Genomic DNA, 20961 nt, shown 5'->3' with positions numbered 1-20961 from the left:
GCAGTTCTGAAGACAAAAAGGGCTCCAAACCGTTACAAGTACGGTTATTTCAATTTTATTCCAGTGTTGGATTCTATATTACACCATATAAACCAAAGATTTCAAAAAGCATAACTGCTTCACAATTGATAGATTGAACCCTGAGTAACATCAGAAGAAAAATGAGCTCCTCATTGTGTGTAAATGCAGATGTAATAAACAATAATAGCGTATAAGGAAGTCGTCCTGTGGTTGAGTTCACACACAGGCTCAATCTCAGCCAGTTGAGCTCAGCGTGCTGCGCTTTCTCCGCTCAGCACGACATCACAGTTATCCCTCCTCAGCGGAAAGCCAAGCATGCAATAGTAAATCCCTGATGCCGTTTAGTTGAGAATAGAGGACTCACCGCCTGCAATGCTCTCCAGACGCACCGGCAGACCAGCCTGAGCCGCAGCCAACAGCTTCAGAGCCGCGTAAAACTGACCACAGCCGAAGAAGCCAAGCCGCTTCGCACCGCAGACCTCCATCACCTGTTACACAGAGCCAAAATGGAGACGTCAATGCAAAACAGGGCATAGTAAACAGTGTAAACGTAGTTTAATAAAGCAGATGATGCACTAATTCAATAATACATCCAGGTTTGCTTACAATTCTTGCAAAAAATGTCTAAAACATTATTATTTAACATGCAAATAAGGCATCATTTATTCATTCATTTATTTTCTTGTCAGCTTAGTCCCTTTATTAATCCGGGGTCGCCACAGCGGAATGAACCGCCAACTTATCCAGCAAGTTTTTACGCAGCGGATGCCCTTCCAGCCGCAACCCATCTCTGGGAAACAAATAAGGCATTATTTCATTAAATATGTGCTAATTTGCATACAATTCTATCACAAACATGTCTGAAATGTGGTTTAATTGTGGAAATAAGACATTACTTCATTAAATATGAGGTAATTTGCATACATTCCTATCACAAAAAAGTCTAAAATGTAGGTTATGCAAATGAGGATTTTTTTTCATTAAATATGCACTACTTTGAATACATTTCTTGTACAAAATGTTAAAAATGTAGTTTGTGGAAATGAGGCATTATTTTCTTAAATATGTGCTAATTTGCATTGATTACTTGCACAAAAATTAGCGAAATATAGTTATATTACACGATTGAGACATTATTTTATTAAATATGTGCTAATTTGCATACATTTCTTGCACAAAAATGTCTAAAACGTAGTTTAATTGTGGAAATGAGGCTTTATTTAAGTAAATACGAGTTAGTTTGCATACAGTTAGAGCACAAAAAAGTCTAAAACATAGTTTAATTATGCAAATGAGGCATTATTTCATTAAATACATGCTAGTCTGCATACAATTCCAGCACAAATAATGTCCAAAATATAGTTTAATTATGCAAATGAGGCATTGTTTTATTAAATATGTGCTAGTTTTGCATACACATTTAGCACAAAAATGTCTCAAATGTAGTTTAATTATGCAAATGAGACAATATTTCATTAAATATGTGCTAGTTTTGCATACACTTTTAACACAAAAATGTCTAAAATTTAGTTTAATTATGCAAATGAGACAATATTTCATTAAATATGTGCTAGTTTTGCATACACTTTTAACACAAAAATGTCTAAAATTTAGTTTAATTATGCAAATGAGACAATATTTCATTAAATATGTGCTGGTTTTGCATACACTTTTAGCACAAAAATGTCTAAAATTTAGTTTAATTATGCAAATGAGACAATATTTCATTCAATATGTGCTAGTTTTGCATATACTTTTAGCATAAAAATGTCTAAAATTTAGTTTTATTATGCAAATGAGACATTATTTCATTAAATACATGCTAGTTTGCATACAATTCTAGCACAAATAATGTCCAAAATATAGTTTAATTATGCAAATGAGGCATTGTTTTATTAAATATGTGCTAGTTTTGCATACACTTTTAGCACAAAAATGTTTAAAATGTAGTTTAATTATGCAAATGAGATAATATTTCATTAAATATGTGCTAGTTTTGCATACACTTCTAGCACATAAAATTCTCAAATGTAGTTTAATTATGCAAATGAGGCTTTATTTCATTAAATGTGCACTAATTTCAAAACAATTCTTGCCCATAAGTGTCTAAAATGTAGTTTATTTATGCAAATACGGCGTCATTGCAATAAATATGCACCTATTGGAATATAATAGCACAAAAATGTAGGAAAAACAGACACTACAGAAGTCAGTGGCTTCCAACATTCTTCAAAATATCTTCTTTTGTGCTCAACAGAAGAAGCTTAGCAAATGATGACCAATTTTTCAATTTTAGATGAACTGTGCCTTTAAATCCACACCACACGTTTATTTAAATGAATTAAACGACAAGTCTTAATTAATGTGAAGCGTAATCTGCGGCTTCGATCTTAATTGGTGAAATTGCTAACATGAGAAAATTAAAAGACAGTTAAATCCACATTACTGGCTCTAAAGTGTAAAGAATGAGAGATAAAGTGCTCTCTGAAGGGCCTGAATTTCACTTTTATCTGCGCTTCTGTAATTGAAAACTGCCACTGTAATGAGAGCCGCGAGCGCAGATAAGAAACCACACGTCCTGCAGGAAGTGTCCGACTACAAACTTTTAGATTAGTTACACAATTCACACACCGATGTTGAAATGATCTGAGGCTACACTCAGAAAACTGCCTGATAACCTGACTTACATAACCAGGAAACACACGCTTCAGCCTACATTTTTTTAGGAATTCCAGGCGGGGAGCGGCTTCCATCTGGCCACTATACCATACAGGCCTGATTGGTGGATTGCTGCACAGATGGTTGTCCTTCTGTAAGGTTCTCCTCTCTCCACGAAAGAACTCAGACAGAGTGACCATTGGATTATTGATCACCTCTCTGACTGATAAGGCACTTCTTCCCCCGATAACTCATGCAACGATTGGCTGACGGCACAGCAGCATAATGACATCATCTGATTAATATTCATCTATCCAAGTGAGCAAAATTACATGAAATTAGCAGTAAACGGTTTGTTAAATATGATGCGCAAATTACTTTCCACATTAGTCGTGAGCTGCAGGCTTTACACTTTCATGTGTCAAGAGTATTCTAATCATGTATTTCTATGCATTTAGTTCTACATTTAGAGAAGATTTTCTTTATTATAGTAGCCTAAGCCTACTCAAGTTTTTTTTTTTAAATTGGCGTAAGGAATAACTGTATAAATTATTTTTGCGGCAAAAAAGCTTTTTATATCGGTAAAGGTGTCTGCAACTTTTGCGTAGCATCAAATCACCGGCATATTAGCGGTCAAAACATGTGCATGACTGCATGAATTATTATTCTTTTTTAAAAGATTCAAATATTGTGCATGTACGCATTTGTATCTAAAAAGCTCATATCAATAAATTTTCTCTTTGAACTACCAGATGTCTTACTTTTATTTCGGAGTGCAGATTGCATACGTTTTATTAATATGTATTTTTTTAACTTATTTTACTTTTACTTATACAGTATATATATATATATATATATATATATATATATATATATATATATATATATATATATATATATATATAGTTTAAAAATGTATATTTACTATTTTCCCAAGTGTATATAACTACTACTGTAAGAAAACATCAGCATTTGGTACATATTATCAGTATTATCTTGGCTTGAAATGACCCGATCTAATCCTGTTTATACAAATAACCCTGCTCCCGACCAGGTTTGAGCCACCGGAACTGTTGCTATGACAACAACTCTTAGATGTGTTTTGAAGAACTAAACGATTCTGGATCGTGTCAAATCGTCAATATCCAAATCCAGCTAACTGAGTAATCCACCTACAAAAAACGGACCCCTGGTCCTAGTCTGTTCACTGAATCACCGTTTTGGTTTGTTTGTTTCTTCACTTTGTTTCATGTTATGTTTATGTTTTTAAATTCATGTTCAAACATTGTTTGATTCACATTTGTTTATTTGTTTTGTATTTTGTATTTTTTTTTTTCGTCTCTGTTGGACTTTTGTACCTGGCCTCTCCCATTATATTTTATAAAAACTTAAATTCTGCACTTTCATCTTGTATTTTTGTAAGCCCATCTTGACAGCAGGTCTACAGACAGTTCCTTTGTCTTCATGCTTGGTTTGTGCTTTGACATGCACTGTCAACCCTGGGAGCTTATATAGACAGGTGTATGCCTTTTCAGATCCTGTCCAATCAACTGAATTGACCACAGGTGAACTCTAATTAGACTGCTGAAACATCTCAAGAATGATCAGTGGAAACAGAAAATACATGAGCTCAATTTAGATAGGCTGTGAATATTGATGCGCATGTGATTTTTCTGCTTTTTTATTTTTAATAAATTTGCAACAATTTCAAGAAATCTTTTTTCTACATTGTCATTTTGGGGTATTGTGTGTAAAATGTTGAAGACATAGTTTAAAATAGAGTTTAATCCATTTTGGAATAAGGCTGTAACATAAAAATGTGGGAAAAGTGAAGCTATGAATACTTTCCAGATGCACTGTACATGGGATGTTCCTGCTCTTGAACATGTTTTGATTGGTAACTGTTTTAATGATATTTTACTTGACTTTCTTTTCATGAATAATCCCCTTTTCTTTTATTTTTAAACCAAAAATCATCTTTACTGTTTATATTGAAGTAAAATGATGGCCTAATAAACAGCAACAAATCAACTGCAAACTTACAGCATCTTTGGATAAACTGCTGCTTTAACAAATGAATCATAACAAATACTGTAAATGCAAACTCTGAACCCTAAGCGTAAGTACTTAAGTGGCTGTATTATTATCCTTTAGTATATGAGCCATAAACCAGTGTTTCCGACAACACTACAGGACTACAGGTTATTGTTATAATCACTCCGAGCTGCTGAAATCCATCCTTCCGTTCAGAAATAATCAACAGAGTTAAGCTGTGGGGTTCAATGCAAACGTCTTCTGAAACACAGGAAAAGATCTGTGCGCTTTAAATAGCAGCACATTGTGTTGTGTGCCCTTAAATATAACAAAAGCCTCCGCTGGAGAAAAACAGCTCACGATAAACCGGCTTTCCCACTGAATGAAGACAAACTTCAAGCTGTAGGAATAGCACAAGAGAAAAAATGTATAATATGCTTGATAATTTGTAAATATGCAAGCAAGCAAGGTCATCCTTGTTGCTGCGCGTTTGCAAACATTACACAAAGAACTGCTCAAACATTGACTCACGGTTCCTGTTGGACTGGGTTTGATGGGATTATTGAGCGTTTGGATCATTACCCAGCGCGGCTGTCAGTTTCAGACTAATATCACTGAGTGAGAAATCAGGTGTTCTTGATATCAACCACAGCAGATCATGGGTGGGTTTCTATATATATATATATATATATATATATATATATATATATATATATATATATATATATATATATATATATATTTACATACATATATATACACACACACACACACACACACACATATATATATATATATATATATATATATATATATATATATATATATATATATATATATATATATATATATATATATTAGCGCTGTCAAAATTAGTGCGTTAACGCATGCAATTAATATTAAATAATTAACGCGTTAAAAAATTAACGCAATTAACGCAGTTGCAGGTTTTTTTTTTCTTCCCGTTGTGGTGGACGTGTGTTCAACATGCAAGAAATGTGGATAAGACCAAGGAAGCACTTTGTGGAGGCAAGTTTCAGTATAAAACAATTAGTCGCATCAGGTTATCCAGAGTTTCATGCAACTTCTTGTGTTTTATTTTTAACTTTCGACTTCTGTTGTAAGTTGATACCGCATGGCAAACAGAAAGAAAATCCTTCGCATTTCGTGACTCGGTGTTCCTTTAGGTTATAAAATCACTGCTTAGGCTACATGGTAGACTTTTAATAAGAGTATAATCTTAATCATATTAAAATCGGAGTATTGGTGTCTTATGTAAATGTACTCAGAAAGTCTCTGGTGAAGTCACATGCTGTCAAAGACAGGGCATTACTCTGCCTTTCAGCATGAGCCCTCCATGTTTAGCGTGTTTCCTCGTTAAACACAACGAAAGCGTATGCTTCGCGTTGTTGTGTCAGAATTCTTGTGAAATACAGTAATACTTTAGGACAGTTAGTTTAAGCAAATTTGATGAACGCGATCATGCGTGTTGAATCTGAAGGGAGTGGCTCCTGCGCGTTGTGTGTGTGTCTGTCTGTGTGTCTGTGTGTCTGTGTCAGGCTCGTTGAGGGGTGTCAGGGGTGGAGTGAGCGACGTATCTGAGAAGGGGTGTGTGCGCGCGAGACGTACCTGAAGGACGGCAGGGGTGAGCTGTGTGCGACATACCTGAAGAGGAGGGATGCGGGGGAGAGGGGTGTGCAATGTATATAACAATCGTTTTGCAAGAGATTATCATTCATTTGCGGGCATCCGGGAGTCTCTGTGCATTTGCGGGATACTCCTAGTCTTAGCAACTGGATGAATGTAAAGGAGGATTAAGCAAAATTGTTTCTACTCAATAATTAATGTTCTCAACTCACAGCAATAAAACTTTACAATGTGTGCAACAGTTTGTATTCAATAGTTTATTATTATAATTTCCATTTTCCATATCTGTAATGCCTGTATTTTGGCATTATTTTGCAGTCCATTTAGAATCCAACATGGATATCAATGTTTTGTTTTTTTTTATTGGCATTGATTGTTTTGAAATTCAAATGTCATTAACATGCCTGTGTTTTAATTTCTGTAATAAATATGGCTGTCAAGCCAGGATCTTGATTTATTGTGGTTATGTTGTTTACATGAAGAAATCTGTGTTACAAGTTAAACAAAAATTCTATTAAACAATTATATTTTAAATTTAAATAGTTTTTGTCTTGCGTTTACATTAATTTTACATTTGAATAGCCAAAATTACAAGTTTCAGTATTTTAAATGCGATTAATCGCGATTAATTTTTTTAAAAGGTGTGATTAATTAGTTTTTTTTTTAATCGATTGACAGCACTAATATTATATATATATATATATATATATATATATATATATATATATATATATATATATATATATATATATATATATACTGTTGAAGTTAGAATTATTAACCCCCTTTTGATTTTCTTTTCTTTTTTAAATATTTCCCAAATGATGTTTAACAGAGTAAGGAAATTTTCACAGTATGTCTGATAATATTTATTTCTTCTGGAGAAAGTCTTATGTGTTTTATTTCGGCTAGAATACAAGCAGTTATTAATTTTTTAAACACCATTTTTGGGACAAAATTATTAGCCCCTTTAAGCTATTTTTTTTTCCGATAGTCTACAGAACAAATCGTTATACAATAACTTGCCTAATTACCCTAACCTGCCAAGTTAACCTATTTAACCTAGTGAAGCCTTTAAATGTCACTTTAAGCTGTATAGAAGTGTCTTGAAAAATATCTAGTAAAATATTATTTACTGTCATCATGACAAAGATAAAATAAATCTGTTATTAGAAATAAGTTTTTAAAACTATTATGCTTAGTAATGTGCTGAAACAATCTTCCCTCCATTAAACAGAAATTGGGGAAAAAAATAAACAGGGGCGCTAATAATACAGGGGGGCTAATAATTCTGACTTCAACTGTACATATATATATATATATATATATATATATATATATATATATATATATATATATATATATATATATATATATATATATATATATATATATATATATATAAACAATGCAAGTTTATGTGATGTCCTTGGTAGTATATGAAAACCAAAGTGTGTGTGAGTAGATTTAATCACATGACCACAGTATTACTCAAGCCTGACCTGTATTCTCCTGATCCTCACAAAGCACAGATAATCTTATTCTGTAAATGTGCATTTGGGGGTGAGGATAATAAAGTAGGTTAGAAACCCTCTTTATGTTGGCCTATGGGATGCTGGAATATAAGAGGTGGATGGAGCTGGTTCCTCAGACAAACGAAACACCGTTGTTTACTCTTATTTAGGACATTTATCTGCCATGGTTGGCTTTTTGAAAGGAGGTGATTGTTTTATCAATAACTGCAATTAAAACAATAACTTTCACACAAAACACATTTACAATTAAATTTTATTTCCAACCATATCCAAAGATTTTTATCTTAATTGTTTAATGAATTATCTAATAACGGACAAACAAAAAATAAACAAAACTCACAATAATATTATTGATAATAATGACAATAATAATAATAATATTAATAATAACAATAATAATAATAATAATAAAATTAGTAATAATAATAATATTAAATACATAAATAAATAAAATAATAAATATTGTAATAATAATATTATTAAAATTATAATAATAAATCTTGTAATAATAATGATAATAAATAATATAATAATAATATTATTATTATTAAAAATATTGTAATAATAATAATAATAATAATAAATAAACAAATAATAAAATAATAAATTTTGTACAAATTATATTATTAAAATTATAATAATAATAATAATAATAATAATAAAGTAAATAATAAGTCTTGTAATAAAATAATAAATAATAAATCTTGTAATAATAATAATAATAATAATAATAAACCTTGCAATATTAATAACATTATTATTAAAATAATATTAATAATAATTAATACATCTTGTAATAATAATAATGATAACAATAATAAATAATAAATCTTGTAAAAATATTAATAATCATAATAACATTATAATAATATTAATATTAATAATAACTAATAATAATAATAATAATAATAAATACTTCTTGTAATAATAAAAATAATAATAAATAAATCTTGAAATAGTAATAATAATATTATGAATTATTGGCTGGGTTAGTTGGTATTTCTCTGCAGAGATGACATGTTCTCCCTATAAAATATATGCTGGATAAATTAGCGGTTCATTCCGCTGTGGCGACCTCTGATTAATAAAGGGACTACGCCGAAAAGAATATAAATAAATAATAATAATAATAATAATAATAATAATAATAAGGTGAAGTACTGGTGGTTGTGGTGGTGGGGGGGGGGGGTGGTAACAAGGTGGTGGGTGGTAAGAAGGGGGGTGTTGAGGGTAAAGAGCCAGTAAGGGGAGTTTGTCCAATGCTAAGTCAATGGGTTTTTGAGTCTATGTTTTAAATGAAATTTTCTTTACCATTGTAGGTCAATAGGCACATTTGGGGCACTCTTGCACCACATGGCTTAAACTTACACCCCAGTTTAATATATTGATTTACACAGCTTGGCATCCTCTTCAATTGTGGTAGCTCACATGTTTCTAAGAATTTCTCTTTCAAAGTTACAATGCGTAAAAGTTTTATCCAATGTTAAGTCAATGGGAGATTTCCGGGTCAGTTTCTGGAAAACTGGAAGCCAGATCAGTTCAAAAAGATATAGCAACTTGAGTCAGACTAGTCTAAAGATCTGGCTGAAGTTTTCTGGTCAGAGCAATAAAGCCTTAAGAGGAGGAGTTGGTCAATTTTCTCCCATAGTAAATTCCTAATAATTTAAGAAAAAAAATATTAACATTTAACATAAATAAATTTTTAAGAGTATTATTACTATGACCACATTCAATGATTCAAATGTATTTAAAAGATTAATTTTCAAACATTTTATTAACGCATTAAGTGACTAAACAACAATAAAATACAAATGCCAGAAGGTCATCTCCCACTTCAATTGTCCAGTATGGAAGCACTTTTACAAACTTCTAAATAAATACTTCCATAATATACCCCAGCAAAGCTCCCAAATACACCAAACCATTGATTAAACAAACCCGTAAAGACAGGAAGCGGCATTAAATCCAGCACCGGATCAAACTCAGATCATGTACCTTCTGTTTCCTCCATCTGGGGCTGAGAGGAGATTTCACAGCGACTGAACACTAATGTGCAAACGCCAAAACAGTTTTTATCCCCCCGCCAACAGACATCACTTCACATGACACACCCGTTAAATGATTATTTTTACCGCCAGATAACGTTTATTGTGTTAGCGTGTTGAATAAAGCACCAGTGTGTGTCAGCCCAGCAACAGACACCGAGCAGTGGCATTCAGAATTGAATAAAAAATGAAAAAAAGCTTTTAAAAGTGCCTTATTGGGCTATTTTTAATGTTTGAAGTCTCCTACAATAGCTTTACCTCCATCCAAGGTCAAAAACTCATCCAGCTAGTACACTACCTGACAAAAGTCTTGTCGTCTATCCAAGTTTTAGGAACAACAAAAGACAGAAGTGGCTTATATGAGTGGCTTGAATATAGATCGCGCTTATTTTACCACAATAAAATATGACCATGCCTTGATTATTAATGATTTCATTAGGACAGTAAAGTCTGACTTTGCTTAGACAAAAGTCTTGTCACTTAACAGTAATAATGTCCAGTATAGATTATAAAGTCATGCTGCAGAGGAAACAGAATGAATATTGTGTCTGACTCCATCATGAGCTTGGAGGACTGCATCCATACATCTCTGCAATGACTCAAATCACTGATTAATAAAGTCATCTGGAATGGCAAAGAAAGTGTTTACAAGACTCCCAGAGTTTTTTAGATTCATCTTCAATGCCTCCTCCTCCATCTTACCCCAATGCTCAATAATGTTCATGTCTGGTGTCTGGGTTGGCCAATCCTGGAGCACCTTGACCCTCAGGAGCTTTGATGTGGAGGCTGAAGTATGAGAAGGAGCGCTATCCTGCTGAAGAATTTGCCCTCTCCTGTGGTTTGTAATGTAATGGGCAGCACAAATGTCTTGATACCTCAGGCTGTTGATGTTGCCATCCACTCTTCAGATCTCTCGCACGCCCCCATACTGATAGTTACCCCAAACCATGGTTTTTCCTTCACCAAACTTGACTGATTTCTGTGACAATCTTGGGTCCATGCTGGTTTCAATAGGTCTTCTGCTACTTTTCCAAATGATCAACTAATCTCAAGTTATTATTTGTTAATCTTACAACTGGGATTGACGACAAGACTTTTTTCAGGTAGTGTAGAATACATTTCCGGTGTTACCAGTTTGCTCAGTAACTCGCTACGTATGCCAATGGACTTCAGATGTGAAGCGGAGTGGACCACAAAAACAGGATTCAAGTCCGGAGAAGAATGGTTACAGAAACCAGGTAAAACAAAACAAAACAGAAATGCGGAGCCCCTGCGGATAGAACCACCATGCGCGCATCACTAACTAGTATGCAATTTACTGAGTCAAAATTAAGTGAATTTTTCCTTAAAACAAGCTAAATAATCTGGCAGTGGGGTAAGCAAAATAATTATTTCAAAGCAAAAACAAGAATATTTTGCTTACCCTTTTGGCTGATTTTTGATTTTTCTGAAAACAAGACAATTAAGGATGCAACAATATTGTAAATACTGTCATACCGCAATAGTAATTTTTTTCAATATTACCGTAGGTGCATGACTCAATAAAACTATATTTCTGATAAAAAGCTCGCTTAGGCGAATGAAGCGAACGGGAGGTAGCGGGAACTACAGTTCCCATCCGCCTAGGCGTGGCCATCATCCTTTGCGGTCTGTTGTCACTACAGATCCAGTAATGCGGAAATGGAGTGTGCTGCTTGTAGCGGGGAAGAAAAAGAGCTGGAAATGATCGAACCTAAAGCGGGTTTTAAATCGGATGTGTGGAAGCATTTCGGTTTCTCTCTAAAAAGATACGAAAAGGAGAAAAGGTGACAGACAAAGACAAAAACAGTATGCAGGCACTGCCAGACTGTGGTGAAACATAAGTTGGGGAATACAGTCATGGGGACTGCAGAACACAGCACACTGTTCAGATTGATGCAGACATTGACTTGTACCGCAAAGAGACCTCTATCTCACTCATGGCTTGTCCTCTCAAGTGGTGAAAAGACAATGCACAACGTTACCCACTGCTGTCAACCTTGGCTAAGTCATATCTCTGTCCCAGAAACCTCAGTCCCAAATGAGAGGGTTTTTTTCTGTTGCAGGGGACATTGTAAATGCCCAGAGATCCCAGCTTTTACCAGATTATAGTTATATGATAATTTTCCTTAAAAACCCATCTCTATCTAAGTGAGTGAGTGAGTGATTAAATGTTGAATGTGATGAGTTTTCAACAATACTAAATTGAAACTTTATTTTTTTTATATGGTTTAATAGTTTTTTGTTATTAAAATTGATAAATTGAAGTTCCTGTTTCGAAACTTACAGATAGATGGCTAATTTGTATGTCATTGATATGTTCAGCGCTAAGGTAAATAAACACTTTTGGCACTTTTGTCGAGTCTTTTCATTAGTTTTGTTTTTCCTGTAAATTATTCAATAAATACCGTACCGTGCCATTCATACCGAGGTATTATCGTACCGTGAAATTCTGATACCGTTACATCCCTAAAGACAATGTAAAAAAAGATTTTCCATCATTTATATTACACTGAACTGATGTGGCATTCTGTGGAGGGTGCTCTGGGAGTATGGGGTCAGATGCGCTCTGTTAAGGGCCGTCTGGTCCTTGTATGAACAAAGTAGGAGTATAGTTTGCATTGCCGGCAGTAAGTCAGACTTGTTTCCAGTGCATGTTGGGCTCCGGCAGGGCTGCCCTTTGTCATCAATTCTGTTCATCATTTTTATGGATGGAATATCTTAGCGCAGCCTTGGGCTGGAGGGGGTCCTGTTCGGGGACAACAGGATTTTATCTCCGTTAGTCGCATAAGATGTCGTTCTGTTGGCTTTATCGGACATGGACCTTCAGCATGAACTGTGGTGGTTTGCTGCCAAGTGTGACGCTGCTGGGATGAGAAACAGCACCTCCAAGTTCAAGGCCATGGTGCTCCACTGGAAAAAGGTGGTTTGCCATCTCCAGGCTGGAGCAAAGTCCTTACACCAGGTGGAGAATTTCAAGTATCTCTTGTATCAAGTATCTCTTCAAGTATCTTTTGTTCACGAGTGAAGGAAGGATGGAACGTGAGATTGACAGGTGGATCAGTTCAGAGGCAGCAGTAATGCAGTCAACGTACCAGTCCGTTGTGGTAAAGAAGGAGCTGAGCCGAAAGGCAAAGCTCTAGATTTACCGGTCAATCTACGTTCCTACTCTCACCTATGGTCATGAGCTTTGGGACATAAACAAAAGGACAAGATCTCAGATACAAGCTCAGGCTCAGGCATCTGTTTCAGATGCCTCGTGGACGCCTACCTAGGGAGGTGTTCCACGCATGTCCAACCGGGAGGAGGCCTCGGGAAAGACCTAGGACATGCTGGAGGGAATATGTCTCTCGGCTGGCCTGGGAACGCCTCGGGATCCCCCTGGAGGAGCTGAAGGAAGTGACTGGGGAGAGGGAAGTTTGGAGTTCTTTCCTAAGACTGCTGCCCCAACGACCCGACATCAGAAAAACGGTTGAAAAAAATAATTAACTGAACTAAACTGAACTTCAACTCTGAAAACTGGACTGAAGCAGTTTTAATTTACTAGAACTTTTTCTATGTTCAGCTGATTTGATACAATCTACATCAGGCGTGTTCAACCTTGTTGCTGGAGATAAACCTTACTGCAGAGTTCAGCTGAATTAGTTCACATGAACCAATTTATTAGGACCCGAAGAGCACTTGATAATTACAGGCAGGTGTGTTTGACAAGGGCTGCAACTCAAATCTGCAGAAAGGTAGATCTCCAAAAAGTCTACAGATAGGCAGATGACCCAGGGGATTGTGGGAAGCAGCTGACAGAGACTCGGGCTGCTGTTAAACAGGTTGGTCTGGTACAGGACGGATGACTGCGTCTGAGGAACGAGCTTCATGTGTGTGTGTGTGTGTGTGTGTGTGTATTCTAAGGAATCCAGATGCTATGCTGAAATGAAGTGATATATATATTAAGGATGTAACGGTATCAGAATTTCACGGTACGGTAATACCTCGGTATGAATGTCACGGTACGGTATTTATTAATTCATTTACAGGAAAAAACAAAATTTATTAAAATACTCCAAAAAAGTGCCAAAAGTGTCAATGACATACAAATTAGTCATCTATCTGTAAGCTTTGAAACAGGAACTTCAATTTTATTAACAAAAAAATTTTAAACCATGTAAAAAAAATAAAGTTTCAATTTAGTATTGTTGAAAACTCATCACATTCAACATTTAATCACTCACTAACTTAGATAGAGATGGGTTTAAAGGAAAATTATCATATAAATATAATCTGGTAAAAGCTGGTATCTCTGGGCATTTACAATGTCCCCTGCAACAGAAAAAAACCCTTTTTTTTTGGGACTGAGGTTTCTGGGACAAGAGAGATATGACTTGGCCCAGGTTGACAGCACTGGGTAACGTTGTGCATTGTCTTTCCCCCACTTGAGAGGACAAACCATGAGTAAGATAGAGGTCTCATGTCTGCATCAATCTGAACAGTGTGCTGACAACACCGCTATTCAGTACGCGCGCGACAACACAGCTGATAAGAACTCGCGCGACAACACAGCTGATAAGAACTCGCGCGACAACACAGCTGATAAGAACTTGCGCGACAACACCGCTATTCAGTACGCGCGCGGCGACAACACCCGCTTTCGAGTTTTCCAGCTCTTTTTCATCGCCGCTTCTAGCAGCACACTCCATTTCCGCATTACTGGATCTGTAGCGACAACAGACCGCAAGGGATGATGGTCAAGCATGGGCTGATGGGAATTGTAGTTTTCGCTACCTCCCGTTCGCTTCATTCGCCTGAGCAAATTTTCTCAGAAGACCTATAGTTTTACCGAGTCATGCGACTTCGGTAATATCGAAAAAAATTAATATTGCGGTATGACGGTATTTACAATACAGTTACATCCCTAATATATATATATATATATATATATATATATATATATATATATATATATATATATATATATATATATAGATATACACACACATAATATATATATATACTTATATATATACATATATATATATATATATATATATATATATATATATATATATATATATATATATATATATATATATACATATATATATACATGTATACAGTTGAAGTCAGAATTATTAGCCCCCCTGTATTATTAGCCCCCCTGTTTATTTTTTTCCCCAATTTCTGTTTAATGGAGAGAAGATTGTTTTAGCACATTTCTAAGCATAATAGTTTTAAAAACTTATTTCTAATAATCGGACTTATTTTATCTTTGTCATGATGATAGTAAATAATATTTGACTAGATATTTTTCAAGACACTCCTATACAGCTTAAAGTGACATTTAAAGGCTTAACTAGGTTAATAAGGTGAACTAGGCAGGTTAGGGTAATTAGGCAAGTTATTGTATAACAATAGTTTGTTCTGTAGACTATCGAAAGAAAAATTAGCTTAAAGGGGCTAATAATGTTGTCCCAAAAATCTTTTTTTTTAATTAATAACTGCTTTTATTCTAGCCAAAATAAAACAAATAAAACTTTCTCCAGAAGAAAAAATATTATCAGACATACTGTAAAAATGTCCTTGCTCTGTTAAACATAATTTAGGAAATATTTAAAAATGAAAATAAAAATCAAAAGGGGGCTAATAATTCTGACTTCAACTGTATATAGACTCTATGATAAGTGGTGGACATGTCTTAACTCCTGTGCTGGAGACAGATGGAGACCTAAAGTTGGTGTAAATCCCACAAGAGACTGATTCAGCTAAGTCTACAGGACACCTGTGCAGCCGCTGATCAACATGGCGAGCTGCTGTAATCGTCCTCAAGTGCAGATGCAAAGATGGAGCTCAGACAGTGCGGCTGTATTCGTAGTTAACTAAAAACACTTTCTTACAATCACCCCAGGGGCATCATGGATCAATGCTGCGTACGCACAAAAACTTTGCGTACCCCAGGTTTCATGCTCACTTGTGAAGGTGCCACAAATCATGTCAACGACAATCAATCAACGATGGTAAAGTTCATGTTTTAATATCTTTGATTAAATCAAATTTCCATGAGGGAAATATAATGTTCTTAATTATTGTAATGCACTGTTCTGGAACTGTGACTCAGTGGTGTGGCCTTACAGAAAGAAGGTCACTGGTTTGAGTCCCAGCTGGGCCAGTTGGCATTTCTATGTGGAGTTTGCATGTTCTTCCCATGTTGGCATGGGTTTTCTCCGGGTGCTCCAGTTTCCCCCACAGTCCAAACACATGTATGGGTGAATTAAATAAACCAAATTGTCCGTAGTGTGTGAGTGCAAAGTGTATGGGTGTTTCCCATTGCTGGGTTGCAGCTTGAAGGGCATCCACTGCGTAAAGCATATGCTGGAATAGATGGCGGGTCATTCCACTGTTGCAACCCCTGATAATCAGGGACTGAGCCGAAGGAAAATGAATGAATGAATGTTCTGGGCTTCCTGTAACACTGTATCTTGGCTCTTAAAGGCATAGTTCACCCAAAAATGAAAATTAACTCAATGCTTGAGTAAACAGTGAGTGAATATACAATATTTGAGTGAACTATCTACTACAATAAGTCCTCCAGGTATGTTTCGTTGCACGTTACAGATGACACATCCACTAGAGGGCGCTGTCGACATTTTTGCGAATCTAAAATACGTTACACAGGGTACATGAAGGCTTGTTGTACAGATCACCTTGCTAACAACCCAACCAATAGTGTTTTCAAAAACAAACATAGAGTGCAAGAAAAGTGCACCGCGAACACATCAATTTACCTTGATTTTACATTGCTTTTTGATCTCTTTCGTGACTCTCAAACCGGAGCGCTCTGTAGTACAAGCACAACACCTATATCGTGAGCCTTCAAGCAAACTGACCACACCAGAAAAGTTGTTATGGAGACAGACAGGTGATGCAAATGTATTTGATTACAACTCATACACAGAGTTAATTTGTTTTGTGGTATTTATTTGGTGGTTCTGCAAAGAACTACATAAAAAAAGTCCTTTATTCATTAATAATAGGGTGTCACGGTTTATCAGTGGTTAGCACTGTCACCTCACAGCAAGAAGGTCACTGGTTTGAGTCCCAGCTGGGTCAGTTGGCATTTCTGTGTAGAGTTTGCATGTTCTCCCCATGTTGGCGAGGGTTTCCTCCGGGTTTCCTCCAGTTTCCCCCACAGACGTGTATAGGTAAATTGAATAAATTAAATTGGCCGTAGTGTATGAGTGCAGAAGTGTGGGCATCTGCTGCGTAAAAAACATATGCCGGAATAGTTGGTGGTTCATTCTGCTGTGACGACCTGATGAATAAGGGACTAAGTCAAAGTAAAATGAAATGAATCATTAATCTGTCCCTGTAAATATCGCTAGTGTGAAAAGGAACAAAAATAGTTGTCGTCATACTGCCCCTAGTGTTTGAACTCTGAAACTGCAGTTAAATATTTAAGTAGTTTTTGCAGTTTTTACAAGAATGTAGGCTGAAGCGTGTATTTCTAACAAGCCTGTCTAATGAACCTGTGTCACTTCATGTCATCGAAACACTAAAGAACTTGGACTCTCATTCGTGTGATTGTATTCCTCCAGCAGAAAAGCACTGGTCCAGTACAGTAAGTTGCTCACACCAGGATAACGCATAAGACTGATGACAGACTCCAGAGAGTAACAAAGCCTGCTCTATTTCCCTTCACACACACACACACACACACACACACACACACACACACACACACACACACACACACACACACACACTCTCGTCTGCATCTCACAGCTGCCTCTCGCTACCACTCACTCACTATTGACTTTAACTTTGTAATAAAATAACCTTCTGAACCGTTTTACTTTTTTCTAAAAAAGCGTTTTCGGAATTTTTTGTTTAATAAGCGAGAACAGAAAAGAAAAAATATCAATTATAAATTCTGCTCGGAGTGAACCAAATGGATTTGTTTTTGTTTTTAAGCCCTGCTTAAAAGTGATGTCTCGTCTTCAGTTTCAGGCTCAGGCGCGCTCTGCACTCACACTACAAGCGTACCGCACCAAAGCCCAAGTAAACCACGCTCTGGCACACCTCTTCCAACCGGTTCAGAATTAGAGCCCGATTAAAAGCACTCACACTTCTCAAATGAACTGGGAAACACGCCTGGGCACGGTTCAGATAGCATAGTGGAAGTGCGCTCTCAGTGTCCAGCCTTGTCAATTGACAGAAAGACAGACGCTCACTGTGAATAGTATGCGTATAACCATCCAAAAATTACCAGGATTGTCTATGTGTGTAAAATGTTCCAAACAAACAGCGGGGAAAATAAGTATTGAAAACGTCACCATTTTTCTCAGACGACTTATTTCTAAAGGTGCCGTTGACTTGAAATTTTGTTGATAACAACCAATCCACAAATAAATATATAGGAATATATATATTTGAATTAAAACAAATCTAATTCTTTTACAAATGTGTAATATAATGAAATGACGCAGGGGAAAAGGTATTCACATGAAGAAAGAAAAGTGTAGGAAGTCGGTGAAAGCCCAGACAGCACTTGAAATCTATCAGTAGCTCTTCAGCAACCCTCTGCCCTTCCTCAGTGTAAATGAACATCAGCTGCTTCAGTCCAACATCTACATTAGCAGGAGGATGAAGATGAAACCACAGTGGACATTTCAGCAAGACAATGATCCAAAACACAGCCAAGGAGACTCTCAAATGCTTTCAAAGAAAGAAAATCAAGCTGTAGAATGGCCCAGTCAATCACCTGATTTGAATCCGATAGAGAATTCAAAATAAAGCTCAGATTTGATAGACGAGACCCACAGAACCATCAAGATTTTGACACTCTGTCGAAGTCTGTGGAAAACTCACACCTGAGCAACGCATGTGACTTCGTTCTCTATATCAGAGACGTCTTAAAGCTGCCTTCACCTTTTATAGAAAGAATTAAATACGATTTAGTAGTTCAGGACTTTCTCCTTGTGTCTTTTCATTGTCATTACACATAACTCATGTTTCAGATGTGTTTTGTTTAATTTTTATGTTCGTATTGTTTGGCCTTTTACCAAAATCTGCTTCAATTCCATGTCAACAGCTCCTTTAGAAATAATATTCCCAAGAAAAAAAACATGACGTGTTCAATACTTATTTTCCCCGCTGTGTCTGCATGCATGGGTGTGTGTGTGTGTTTGTCTATCTGTCAGGGCTGAATTTAGCATGGGTTGCCAAGCGAGGGCAAACGAACAGGAAACAGAGCAGAAGGACATGCTGGACTTCCTGTCTGTGCAGGAACACAATGAGATGAATCTCCCAGAAACTGCAGCGCGGCCAGATCCCGCTGAGACACACTTCATCCCTGACACAGCCTGCCTTTGTTTATGTTTACACAAGATTATGTGTGTCTGTGTGAAATACGGTCCTGCGGCATCAGCCAGAAAGCAAAGATCTTAAGAGATCATCATCATCAGCATATCCTACTGTTGAAAAGACTGGGGACATTTATGACTGTTTTAAAGAGAAGATATGCTCCATTTCAAGAGTTCACACTTAGCTGATGATTTATAAAAGCTTGTTTGGCATGCTGTCCCGGGAGAGAGCCCCGAGCTCAAGGACACCTCGAGTCCGGGGCTTCCTCCCGTTTGGCAGAGCAAGAGGGGAGCCTGAGCTCGGTGGATCTTAGAACTCCCCCGCTGCTGTAGCTAAGGGAACACAAGGGTTAGATAAATGCTTGGTTTTATGTATATTGAATGTCTTTGGATGGTGGGAGGAAACCGGAGCGCCCGGGGAAAACCCACGCGGATACGGGGAGAACATATAAACTCCTCACAGAAACACCCACCGGTCCTGGGGGGACAGGGCTGGCGGTGATCTTGCTGTGGGGCTCGCAGTGCTAACCACTGGGCCGCCGTGTCGCCCAGTCAGAGGTAAAAGAGGAGGAAAAGGGGAGGAGGGGGGTTTCTTCCAAACGAAGATAAAGTGAATTGAAAACTGTGGTTATTTATAGGAGCTTAGGTCCGTGATAAATCATAAGCACGTGATCCTCTCGAAATTAGTTTATGAATAAACTTCACTTAAATACACTCTCAAATTCTTAAAGGGATAGTTCACCTAAAATGTTAACTCTGTTATCCTTGTCGGCACAATTTTATTTTTTTATTTATCAGGATCCCCATTAGCCACTACCAAGGTAGTGGCTATTCTTCCTGGGGTCCATCGAACATAACACAAAATTACATTAATACACAACAACAAAGACTAATAAAAACATTAAAATACAAAATTCATACATAACATCCAAATCAACAATCCACTTAATATTGTTCCATTAAATATTTTTTAAATGATTTTTTAAACCTCCTTTTACTTGTTACAAAGCATGTAATGTCTGACGGCAATTCATTCCATATTTTCATTCCTCTATACATCACGGTACGTTGCTTTGCATTAGTTTTTGAAATGGGAAGCAAAAAATTTCCTTTTAATGCATGCCTGGTGTTAAAATGATGACTAACATTACTATACAAAAGTTGACAGTACAATACACTTGGAACTTTTAACACAGAAATATTTCTTATAAAACACAGCAGAGAAACAATGACCCTATCCTTCACCAATAACCAACCTAAAGTTTTATGCATTTTCATAATATTAACTCTTCTATTGCAGTGTAAAATGAGTCGTGCCGCTCTATTCTGGACTAACTGTAATTTATCTAAGTCTTTACTTGATGCACTCGACCATACCATTGGACAGTAGTCTAGATAAGAAAGAACAATTGCCTGAACAATTTGAGAAATACAGTAGTGTGGTAAAAATTCAACACATCTCTTAATAATTGATAAACCTCTCCCCATAACTATTACCATTTTATCAATCTGTTTTGACCACTTTAACCTACTATCAAGAAGAACTCCAAGAAGCTTAATTTCCTCTACCTGTTCAATAGGCACACTCATTACAGACAAATTTAACTGTGGTTTACATTTAAATTGAAAGTTTGATCCAAACACAATACTTTT

At 36.1% G+C, this 20961-nt stretch overlaps 1 protein-coding gene across 9 annotated transcripts in view; it reads right to left on the bottom strand.

The window, feature by feature from the left end:
• Nucleotides 1–20961, bottom strand: part of reps2 (RALBP1 associated Eps domain containing 2) — a 101360-nt gene that overhangs the window by 71670 nt on the left and 8729 nt on the right. For all 9 annotated transcript variants that reach the window (XR_012398720.1, XR_012398721.1, XR_012398722.1 and 6 more), the window contains exon 2: nucleotides 386–509. Coding sequence is in view for 6 of the 9 variants with exons in the window: in XM_005162411.6 (XP_005162468.4) it covers nucleotides 386–509 (124 nt within the window). In the remaining 3 variants the exon portion in view is untranslated. The remainder of the gene's footprint in view (nucleotides 1–385; nucleotides 510–20961) is intronic.

This window comes from Danio rerio, chromosome 23 (genome assembly GCF_049306965.1).
Source record: "Danio rerio strain Tuebingen ecotype United States chromosome 23, GRCz12tu, whole genome shotgun sequence".
Lineage (NCBI taxonomy): Eukaryota > Metazoa > Chordata > Actinopteri > Cypriniformes > Danionidae > Danio > Danio rerio.
This window is presented reverse-complemented; position numbering and strand designations above follow the sequence as displayed.